The sequence below is a fragment of the Aquila chrysaetos genome, chromosome 4 (assembly GCF_900496995.4).
Source record: "Aquila chrysaetos chrysaetos chromosome 4, bAquChr1.4, whole genome shotgun sequence".
Lineage (NCBI taxonomy): Eukaryota > Metazoa > Chordata > Aves > Accipitriformes > Accipitridae > Aquila > Aquila chrysaetos.
In genome coordinates this window covers 46298133-46310347 of record NC_044007.1, presented here as the reverse complement: position 1 = coordinate 46310347, position 12215 = coordinate 46298133, and the positions used below count along the sequence as shown (strand labels likewise).

The 12215-nt window shown below is 39.4% G+C and overlaps 1 protein-coding gene across 4 annotated transcripts in view; it reads left to right on the top strand.

Annotated features, from left to right (window-relative positions):
- The window catches only part of LOC115340737 (chloride channel protein C-like), a 134192-nt gene that overhangs the window by 18700 nt on the left and 103277 nt on the right, over positions 1-12215 (top strand). For all 4 annotated transcript variants that reach the window (XM_030012720.2, XM_030012721.2, XM_030012719.2 and 1 more), the window contains 4 exons: positions 3822-3919; positions 7424-7524; positions 8023-8194; positions 9786-9957. In XM_030012720.2, the coding sequence (XP_029868580.1) occupies positions 3822-3919; positions 7424-7524; positions 8023-8194; positions 9786-9957 (543 nt within the window). The remainder of the gene's footprint in view (positions 1-3821; positions 3920-7423; positions 7525-8022; positions 8195-9785; positions 9958-12215) is intronic.

Genomic DNA, 12215 nt, shown 5'->3' with positions numbered 1-12215 from the left:
TCAAGTTTGTCTAGTGAATACCTGCTTGTCATAATTTTTCTTTTTTTCCACCATTTTTGAGGAAGTCTTCCTGAGGAGTTTTCACACCTTTTTAGATTGTTGAGATGAACTTTCTTTAGGGAGATCGGTGCACACCAAAGGCCCTTTCTTCTGCCCCTTCTTAGGCAGATTTGCCAGTATGTTTTATGTATGCTATATATATTTTTTATATATACACTATTGTATACTTTCTCTTCCTTCCCTCCTGGAGAGAGGGTCGCTCAGTTGTAGACCAATGGGTCACATAGATGCTCTTCTCCTATCAGCCCAGACATGCCTTCAGCAGCCTCTACTCCCAGCCAGCAAAAAGACATAAGCTTCAGGGGAAAGCAATCAGCTTGGCTTTCATCAGTGACCTGGATGATACTGGGAGGAAAACAATTAGTATTTTAAATATGAGAGGGGAAACTTTTGGAGCTGAAAGTGTGAATAACCATAGGTTGAGGCACATGGTTGAGTCTCTGCAGGTTCTCCACAGATTGTTACCGAGACGTGCACGTTTCCCATAGGTTGCGCTATTTTTCCTCTCCATGGGGTCAAAAAGAGTGCATTTCATTTAGTCCTTGGAAGCCGTGCGTGCTATGACAGTCCAGCTCCTTCTCCTCTGCCTGCTCCTGCTCGTTGCTCGGAGCAGCATCCTCCTTGTTGGGTTCTCTGTTGGCACATCAGAGGTGAAATCTGACCTCCGGCGGGAGGAAGAGGAGGGGGAGGGATCCCCGTGAACGGACTGCGCTGGAGCAGGCTTATGCCATCGATGACAAGTGGATTCCAGCTCCTCTTAGCGGCAGAATGTCGGCTTTTCAGTTTGCAGCCGTGTTTGTTCAGCACATCTCTGAGGGGAGACACCTTGAGGAAGATCACTTGAAGCTTTTTGCTTCCACGTTTGAAGGAATGGGTGAGGTAGGTAGGGAAAATGGGAGTTCTCAGCTCTAGGGAGAGCATTTCCACTGCCCAGCCTTCCTTCGTTGTGCTACAAGTTTGCTCCCAGGTCTTGCAAAGGATTCGGGACTTTGTGCTGTTGAGGACTGCAATGAGACATCCTAACAAAAAAAACAGTCTTCAAACCGTCGTGATGAGGAGTAGAGTCCCATGGGTGACTCCCATTAGTCCTGTGTAAACTCCACGGTTTCCAAAGGACCTCTGTTTGTGAGAGGTCAGGTTTGTAACGATTATTATTTTAACAATTTGGGGCCAGAGCTCTGTGTTCGACAGCCGCTTCCTCTACTATTGGGAAAGGTTTAGCTTTCTCATAGTACATTACAAAAACCTTGCATAAACTACTTAAACACATAAAACCCACACAGTTCCTTATCACTTTTCAGAAAAAAAGACAAAACAAGCCACAACATAAGCCAGCAAGACCCAGTATGTTAGAAGATACTGTAGGATTAAACTGAAGATCAGCTAGCAAAGATTTGATGTCAGATGTAAAGAAAATGTCTCCTAGGAGTTATTTTACGTTGTTTAGGAATGGTGTCTTACTGACTCCAAAAGTTCATGGAGAGGTTAGCACCTTGCCAGATCATACCTGAAACTGGGAGAACAGCATGTGTTTTGTAGGGCTGTAGTGCTTACAAGAGCTTTTCTGTTTATATATTTTTATCTTCATCCTGTAATTTAAAAAAAAAAATACTGTTTTTTTACATTAACTTTGTAGTATGAACTCTTATTCAGACTGTTTTTCCTTTTTATTAGCTCTAGAAGATCCTGCTTAGGTCACAGTCCTTATTTTATTACAACTTGGCAAAAAAACAGCAGGAAAGAAACTGTTTGATCTGAAAGAGAACCATACAATTCTCTCTTTTTTTTTTTTTTATAAACTCACATAATCAGGCAACTGAAAGAAACTGTGTCACAGTGACTTTAACCAAAAATAATCTTGTCTGCATTTAAACTTGGAAAGAACCCATCATGGCATCTTCCACACCCACAACATAACCCGGAGTACTATTCCTTTGACTGGAATTGAATATCTAATCTTCAGGCCATAGATTAAGCAAAGCTGTCTTCCTAAGTGACCTTCTGCCCCTTGGCCTGCGTTTGCTTCTCCTCAATTCATCACCTTTCTCTCTGTGAGGAAATCACAATGTAGATAATATTTTGCCAAGAATCTGGCAGAGCTATCTTTCTATTTTTTTAATCACGTTGACTAATGCTTCTGTTCCAAAAGCTCAGTGTTTCCATGGGCAGGGTGGACAATTTAAGGATATATGCATATATACTTATATATTAAGCTGTCAAAACTTTAAAAAGTTACTTGAGAGGATTTTTTTTTTTTTCTACCTAGCTGTGAAGATAGGCTACTGCTTTAAATATGTAGCCACTAGCTCCAAGCTAGCTGTCCTTCTAGCTCCCTTTGGACTTTGGGGCTTTGGCAAAAACTTGACCTGGGTTTGAACTGTCCCAGAGTTAAGTTTTCAGTCTTCACAAAGCTTAGGTCAGGTTTTGTTTCTGAACTACTCCCAGTTTCATCTATTTCTTGTAGATGCTCTCAGCCCATAAGCTTATAATCTTTGAGATACAGGGAAACAAAGGCTTGAGATATGATTGTCTGACAAATTGTCACAACTGCACACAGCTGAATCTCAGCTTGAGGGTTTCTATAAATGTGCTACCTGAGCTGTTTTATAACAATCCACAGAATGCATGAAACCTTGTGCTTGGAAAATATGTTATTATTATGGTTGTGTGTTACAGTTTTTTTCACCAGATGTCCACTGACATATTTTCTAATTTTTTTTTTTTTTTGGGGCGGGGGTGTATCTTCATTTATTTAGAAATGTAAATTGAACTCAACTAAGGTAAAAAGCATTAGTTTTGAATGAAATATAACTATGTTATATTGAACTATGTTATGTTGAAAAATATGCATAACTGAAATACAGTGATCTCATGTAAAAACTTCCTTTGCTTTTGATGAATGCAAAGCAGCCAGTGAAAACACCTTCTGCTGTGCTCTATTTCAAACATTTTTGGTTTTGTTCATGTTTACTTCAAAATGGGTATATGGAAAACTAGTAGAAGGACCTGATAAATTCTCTTTATCCATTTGGATTGCAATGTCTTTGTCTCGACTCTATAGTATGTAATCTTCTTTAGGCATTATAGCTGTCTAGTATTGCTAGGATGTCTAGGAACTTCTTTCTGTTGATTAACTGAGTATTAGTCCTTTCATAACATCCTCCTTATAAGAGAAGGGAAGCAATAAGTTTGTGAGTTAGAAACAAGTCCTTAGTTGTTCATACTGACTAGGGACTTCAAATTTGCATAAATCAGGAAGTAATTTAAATTGAAGCAGTGGATTGTTTTTGACACACAGCCTAATTTTAAGTACCAGCCTAAAAACTAGGTCCTTAATGAAAGACATGTAGATCCTGAGTCCTTGCTGTTCACAAGTTGCAGTCTCGGGTCAGCAGCCTGCAAGGAGCTCTGGCTGCCCGTGTCTCCGCCGCCTGCCATGGCGCGTGGTGGGGAGCCTGGGCAAGCGTAGAGCATCCCACGTGCTGCAAGTCTTTCTGGAGGTAGCAGTGGTCTCTGGTGGCTACAGAGTTGGAGGCCAATTACCTAGCTGCAACAGCTGAGACCCTGAAGTTAGACGAGATGAATGTGGGCCTTACTCATTGCTTATGAGCAAATGCTGATCTTCTGGGATACGTAGGCAAGACAAAAGGACTATTTCCTTGTGGTAACTGCTGGCGCTAGTGACTTTAGACACTTTTCTTTCTGTTTTTGTCTGTTTCTACATCTCACGATAGTCTGTTTACTTATTTTAATGCCTGCAGGTATGTACGACGACTGTTACGGTATATTTACCGTATTTCTTTCCTTGCACGCCAGCCATGAGTGTGAGAAACTACCAGCTGAGAAACAACTCGGAAACGTAAGTGGGGAGAGTCACCAGGAGCATCTCTATGTAAATACAATTATTAACCATTTCTCCCAGTTAGTTGTTACAAGGATTTGGGATGGAAAGATTCAAAGGTGCATCAGAGCTGAATGTTTAAAATGAATTCATGTAGAGACAAGAATCACACTTAATCTTTTAATCACTGAAATTTAATCACACTTAAACTTTTCCAGTGAGAGGCATTTGCCATCATGCCAAATTAAAGAGAAAAAAAAGAGAAAGAAAGAAACAGAAGGGAGTTAAAAAATGAAAAGAGCCTGAAACATGGCTGTATGTATCATGCAAGCAGTTTTTCAATCTAGAATCCTAATTTTGTTTTAAAAGGTGCATAGGCCTTATAGATAGGTATATAAGCCTATAAGCGACAGGCTGTTCTTTAACTGGAAAGCTGGAACTGGAAACTGATTAAAAACCTTTGTTATTCTCAGCTTCAGTCAGCTACTATTGGCTGAGGGACATGATTTGATCAGTCCTCTGTATAAGAACACCAATAGGTAATACATCAGAGGAGCATGCCACTACAGCACAAACTGTACTCTGGGGACTTAAAAAGACAAATATTGTATTAATAAACAGGCAGAGAATATGTGGCTGAATGGCTAGGGATTTTATGGGTGATACAGTTGAGGTCCTTGAATCTGATACAGGTTTTGCAGTCCAAGTATCTTTCTTGAGAAATACCTATAAGGAATCCAGAGGAAGTAGAAAAAGAATTGCTCAGATTGGGGTTAAATGATAGCTTGATTTCACGGTCATTGCAAATGGTCGCTACCAACTTGTAGTTTTACAAATTCATAAATTTGTAAAATTTATTGAGTCCTCCTTCCAAGTGGGAAGCATCATATATATTGCATAATATGAACTGTAAATACTGAATAACTTGCCATTGGTGACTGGACTCTGAACAGCTTATTGAAGTATATAGAAAGCAGACATACTTTCCCATTCTTGCCACCAATTCTAGACTGTCATTTGACTTCCAATACCGGGTTCAGTAGTGTTTGCTATAATATGTATTTACATATTCTTTACAAAAGCAAACTTTGTCACTTACTTAGTACCAGGACTTGGTGACTGCAGCTATTTGAATTGCTACAGGAAAAGCCTTTTTTCTCACCCCAACATCCTTTCTTATTTTAAGGACTAAATGCTTGCAAAATGTTATTTTTCAAAACAAAACTATTTTGCTCTAAAGGAAAACCATCCGAAACCACGATAATTTCATGGCTTTTTTTGTCTGTCTCTGAATCAAAAATAGTCAGGCTGATCTAAACTAGAGGCTAAATGGTCGTAGTGCCAATTTTTCATTTGGTGTGGCTACAAGTTATAAAGAGTACATCCTGTTGAAAATGGATAGATCTGAAGGGAATTAAGCACCAAATTGTCCTGGCAATGCCTTTGCAAGGCCATGCACATGCTGAAGGTAGTCGTGATGTTTCTAGTAAGCTTGTAATAAGGTACAAAAGTAAACATGGAAAAGAAGCTTGTTCACTGTTCTCCTGTTCTTAGAAATTAAAAAAGGGAATTATGATTGCAGTCGTGAGACTTTAGCTAGGATCATTTAGATGTGGCTCATCTCGGTGTAATCTGAGATTCTTATTCAGTGCTCCAGAGGCAGGTAAATATCATTAACCTTTGGAGATCCAACAGGTTAGTAATAGGCACCCTTGCTACTTTAAGATATCCAATAAGAACTATATAACAAAGGAATTGTAAGATGCTTAATTTTGCCTTTGTAGTGATCCAGCTCAGTGAAGTGTATGTTTTTTCTTCTAAACCATGACAGTGCAAGAGCTGCAGCTCCAGATGGGGCTGTATGTGGCTATGCCAGTATGACAGCGCTTCCTTCTAGCATAGTTTATCCTCATAAATTTACACCGAAACAGTACTTTCATTAGTGTTTTGTAGTGCTTCCAGCAGGCCTTGGTATTCCTAGGAGAAGGAGGAATAGGAGGTCGTGGGGAGGCAGGAGAAGAAGGTAAAGAAGTGATGAGCTTCTTCCATTAGCAGGTTTTGGTACAGCACACATATTCCTGCAGCATGCAGTGTGGCAGTGCGGTCCTCCCATTGGCACCAGGGAGAAATGTGTCTCTATTAAATATAATGATTTCAAATGGAAAGAGTTAGTGTACAAAAACCTGTGTGTAAACAAGTCCTACATCTCCATTCTCTGTGATTTGTTCTTTTTGCTCAACCATGTATTTTAATTGTAGAAGAACTTTCTTCTGTTGTTTCTCTCTGTTATTTTGGCATTGCTGCAAGCTTCAAATTGCCTCTCAGATGTGCTGTTATTTATATGTATGCACTCCTTTACTGGTAGTAAAGCCATTTGTATAGAATTTGAGGCTTTGCTATAAGTGGGTTACACAATTATATGATTTCTAAAGCAGGATGGAGTAAATAAGTTTTTTATTTTTTATTGACCAGTATGAATTTGGAATATATTCTTGTTTGAGTGGTTGGATTAATGTAAAAAGCAAATACAAGATTGGGAAGTATCTTGTGTTCCTTTGATTGCCAATCTGGGGTCTGGAAGAAATTTTCTTGCAGTAGGTGTTGGCTGCATTTTAAGTTTTTCTTGTAGTTCTGACTGGGGATCAGGTGGGTCAAATACCGCAGATCTCATGCTCTTTGTTCCAGAAACAAGTTCATATTGTTACCGTTTAGGTTGTGGTGATGTCCAAAACATGCTGGGTGCTTTCCAAGCTGGAAGAAGGAAGTTGTACCTGCTTGGAGAGTGCAATTGCTCCCGATGACAGAGATTGAGAAAGTGTCCAGGAATAGTAGTGCTGTACAGAAAGGCTGGTCATGGTCACCATGATAACCGGCAGTCTCAGTTGCAAGATGTTGAAATAGCTGGTGCCAGTATTTACCGAAGGAGAGCTTTAAGAATGTGTTGGACAAACATCATCTAGGTGCGGTTTGGGAATAGGCTGTGCTGCTGTGGAAGAGGAAACCTCTAAGTCCTTCCAGCTCTCCATGGCGCTCTCCTGTGCAAAGCTTTCTAACTGCAAATGCATCTGTCAGCTCTGGATGCTGTGCTTACCCACTGAGGTGTTCGTCAGGGGTGATAAATTTTTGGTCTGCTAATCCTGTTTTATAGAGTTACAATGATATGTGTGGACAAGGAGATCAAGGCAAGGCTGGGCATTTTAATCAGATTTTTTTTCCTGTTTTCTGGTTTTAGGCACTGTAATGTGATTCCTGGTTTTGGAAATTTGGGCTTTCAGCAGCAGGAGGTTTATGCAGAGGTATATGAGTATTAATAAACCAGATTTATGAGTTTAGTAGAATAATTAATAAACTGATCTAGTAAACTAGATTTATTAGTTAATAAAACAACTTAATTGAGAGATGTAAGGGAAAGTAGGCTTTTTGTGTAAAATTTCTACGTAATAGACACATTCAGTACAAGGACTAAGGTAAGTTATATTCATCCAATTAATAATTTTTGTTTGTTTGTTTTTAATATTTAAGCATAAATCAGTTCAAGAGGGAAATTTCAGAATACAGCTGTTCATCAAGCACATGGATTGGTCCAGATGGAGTCAGATATTCTAATCAAACCTTCAATCAAGGTAAGGGGAGCTAAGTGATTGCTACGTGGGAACAAATGGAATTTATGTAACTTGACGTGATATCCAAGTATATTTACTCATAATGTAGATTTTCTTCAAAGTAATGTAGTGCTCCCTTTTGAGGGATATATCAGAACTAAATTCCATATTTGAGCCAAATATGCTGGGAAGTTCCTGAGTTATTACCTCTGAAAGGAATGGGGAAAGAGTCCTGCTGAAGTAGTACGGTTGCCTTTCTTTGGCTTAAATGGCTGCAGTTTCTTCTTGTTTATACCAAGATTAACATCACACAGACCAGACTGGAAAAAACAAATGTTCCTTGTTTTCCTGAAAGTGCCCCACATGCTGAAGCTGTCATGTAAACTCCAATTAACTGATCTCTGTACTTTGCTGATTTTTTATCAGGTTTAGGCAAATAAGAACTACTACAAACTGTATTTTTGTAAAGGGTCCTTTTAATGTTTTGTATCTCTCCACATCTATTCCTCTGTGTTGCAGCTGCTGCTCTTCTAGTTGAAAATGGGAAGCAAGGGATCACATATCTTTTTAAACGTGGGACTCATGAAGAGTTTGGATACACATCCCTCTGCACTGCTTTGGCATTTTATTTCATCCTCAGCTGTTGGACGGCAGGTTCTGCTGTTGCCAGTGGCCTAGTTATTCCTATGCTGTAAGCTTTACCCATGTTGGTTTGAGCTTCCTGTACAAAAGGCCTGTGTTGAGTAGCAACAATCTGAATTGTAAGCTGAAAGCTTGGCATTAGCAAAGCTATAATTGCTTAGAGGAGGTTATATAGGTGGAACAGGATGGTTTGCCTGGAAAGAGATGCTAAAATTGTGGAAAAGAATGAAGAAAAATCATCTGAGAATAGCTGTGAAAGGCCCATAGCCAAAACCGTGTACTTTCCAAGTATAGATCATTTGAATCCTTTGGGGACCCAGAGAGAGTCTCGGCTGCTGGCTCCATCTCTGTAACTGTAGAAATACGGGTTCAGATCCAGACTTTTCATCTGTTTCTTATGCACATAATAGCCTGAATCTTAATCTTGGACATCAACACCCTAGACTTTGGAGAAAACTGCAGTTAGGTCTTTTGTTGTAGTTTTTAGAAAGCTGTGGTAGACTAGAGCAAAGTTCTTACAGTAATGTTGAGAGGTTTAATGTTCAGCAAGCAAGGAGTCATGGCTGGAGAGTGGGTATCCAGCCTAATGCAATTCAAATACTGAAAAAACTAAAAAGAAATAGTTGTGTGTACAACCTTCTGCCTTTGCCATACCCCTGAGTATTCACCTCCTACCCTCCCCAAACTGTTGTCTAAATCGATTTTTAATATGCAGTATTTGCTGAAACATGGCATACTCAGCTGGATAGATAGAGATAGTCAAGTCTGTCAGCCAGCACCAGTGTTTCTGACCCGATAACCTAATTTTTGTAACCATTCTAGAACTACCAGAACTGCATCCATCAATAAAATGAATCAATTGCATGAATAAATGGGAAAAAGTTGTGTAATGGTGCATGATGATGCTCCCCAAATCAGATAATATATATCATATATATGACTATTGTATAGATAATAATTATTCACCATTTCTGGAAGGGGAATGTCTGTACGAATCCAGTTCATTGGCTGATCTTTGAATCTGTATATTTAATTCCTTCCATATGGAATTAAATGCTGTGTATCACACCAGCAATTATATGCCCAACTAAATTTTGGTTTTGCTCTTCAGTGTAGCTTATGGTTGGTTTGAGGACTCCTGAGTTCTCTTCACAGCTTCATTCCTGGTTAGCTTTGGGCAGGTCATTAATATCTATTACTCCATTTTGCCCATTTGTTATATGGCTGTAATATTTTACTTGCCAGGTTTATGGGGCACAGGTAGACTTAATTTTAAGAAAATATATAAGGCTGGAGCTCTAGAAGTGCAGGCTTTTTATCTGAAATATCCCAGTGTGTGTATCTATGACCTATACTTTTGACTATATTCCTCTAAGGTTCATTCTCACTTGGCTTTGAAGGACATTAAGAAAGACATGCCGACAGTCCTTTTTCTTCAAAGTATGGTAAATCTGGCAGTTTCATGCTAGTGATTGGCACTAAGTAAATGCTCATACTAAGGAAGGATGCTAGAGCTTTTCTTGGGAAAGGAGTTGCTACAGAAATTGACAAAATTAATCTGGGATCAGCAGAATATTAGAAGCATTTCTAGAAAACACTGTCATTGGCAAGAGGACTGCTCTTTTTCTTCTTGCATACAGGTACACAGGAGCTTTGTATGGCAGGATAATTGGTTTGATTCTTGTTTCCATTTTTGGTGTTCAAACTAATGAATATGGAGCATGGATTGATCCAGGTCTCTTTGCTGCCATTGGAGCTGCCTCCTTTTTCAGTGGTGTGTCAAGACTAACCATCTCCCTCACTGTGATAATGGTAAGTATGTTAAGTTTTCAGGTATTTGTGTGGCCAAGATCGAGTTGAGCTTTTGCTGCTGCAGCTAAATGAACCACAGGTGGTGTCCCACGCACATTGAACCACAGAGAAATAAATTATTGGCCTGGCTATTTCTAGCTTGCCTGAAGAGGTTTTTTTTTCTGGGACCTTTTATTCGTGAAGTGTAAGTTTGGAAATAACACTTTGACTGAGAAATCTGACTATCTGTTTTCCTATTTTTTAAGTTTTTGGAGGTTACAGAAATGATAATGCCATCGGTGCTTTACAGACAAGAAAACAGAATATATATATTTTGTTTCTTCTGGATTACAAAAAAATAGTAGATCACACTGCTTGGCTTGTGAATTGACTTCTGTGGGGGCCGAGGGCCTTCTGCAATGCGCCTTTTTATGTTGGGGCTGAATATGGCCTTCTGGATGGAGTAAGTGAAGGTTTGCAGTAGTACAGTCAAGTGATGCAATGGGAAGCCTCCCAGGTCTCTCTGGTAAATTTATGCCTTATAGATTTCAAAATTTTGAGATTCACTTGGAACACATTTCATATTTCTGTTTCCTGCTCCTCTCCTTTTATAACAGAACATTTTGAGTCTGAACTGTAATACTTTCCAGGCAAACCTCTAAAAGCTAAAGGATTTGCAAATGATACTCTTATAATTAGATAGGTTGTTCTTTGCTTTTCCTGGTTGCAACACCTGGGGATGGTCAGTTGCAAGGCACAGCTGAAATTCAGCTTAGTCAATAGAGAAGTGATGTTGAGGTCACAAGGGGGAAGCTTTCACCCTTCCACGGCAGGACATTCAAGTCCTATGAGTGTTACTGTGTGTGGAAATTTCACCCATGACTAAACGCCGTCTTGGCTGCCTGGCTGGCTTTGCCCAAAAGGATCTCATTAAAATCTTTGCAGATGTCGGAATTCACCCGGAGTGACCAAGCCAGGATTTTCCCTCCTAGTACACTGTTGCGCAGTGTTTGATAAAGCAGCTGTTTATCAGCACTCGCTCCGAATTAGGTTCATTTTAGTGATAGGTTGTGTAAATGGTGTAGGAAGCATTTTTTTGATGTTTTAGCTTGAAAGGCATTGTATGTGCATAAAATCTTCTCTCTTGTGAAATAATAATTAGATTGATTATGGAAAAACTCCTCCTTCAGTGTCCTCTTGGTACTTTAGCACTTACTTATCCATTAAGTACAAATGCACTCTGGTATTTTTGCTTCTATTACTGCCATTATGCATCTTTTGGAAGTTACCGTATGATTTGTTGGCCAGCTACTAAGTCTGTAAGACTTGAAGGGGGGAAAGTTGGTGCCTGAACTCTAGGTGTAAGTTTTTTGAAAGCCCCAATTACCACTAAATGTATGTGTTTTCCAAAATAGACCTGAACTTTCTTGCAATGGCTCAATACATTTTAAATACCATTGCATTAAATATAATTTGTAAACCATTACTTTATGGTCTTGCTGCAGATAAAGTCCTTAGTGGCAAAAGCAGTTGATTGACATCTTCCTTAGCTTTGTGCTCATGAGGCTGTGCTTCATCGCAGGGAAGTGAGAGGTGATTATGTGCCAGAACACTTGCTGGTCTTGGATGACAAAACTGTGTTTCATTCGGCTCCAATAGAGAGAAAAAGCCTACATTTTATTTGCTTCAATTTCTCCCTGCCTTCCCCATTACCTGCACTTGTTCTTTTTTTTTTTCCCAAGTGCCTCCGTGAGCATGCATCTACGGCATATGCAAAACAATAGCTGGAAACTGTTAAGAGAACTGTAGGAAACTCAGTTGAAAAGGCACTAGAAAAATGAGGATTGCATTGCAATGTGTTCTGAATTCCCCTAGGTGTCATGTTATAACTCTTCTGCGCCTCTCTCTGCAGAGGCAGATTGTGTTTCAATTCATGTTCATCCAAGATAAATAGCTGCATTGCTTGAGGAAATATTAATTTTTGAGGAGAAAAAAGGTCTTGGACATGACAATGCAAAAACATAATTAAAAGGTTGTGCCCTCAAACCATAAAATGCACATATTTTTCCTATATTGTCTGATGGGTTCAAAAAGAATTGAGAATGTTTGCTTTGGCTTTTCACACAGCCTTCCATTTGGAAACAGTTATGAATGTGGGACTTACAGTGAACAGGTTTGTAAGATGCTTTTCTTTTTTTTTCTCATGGCAGACCCCACAGGCATCTCCCTACCTCTTCTTTCTTGGCTGCCTCTTCCTACCCCACATGCTGACACTTGAC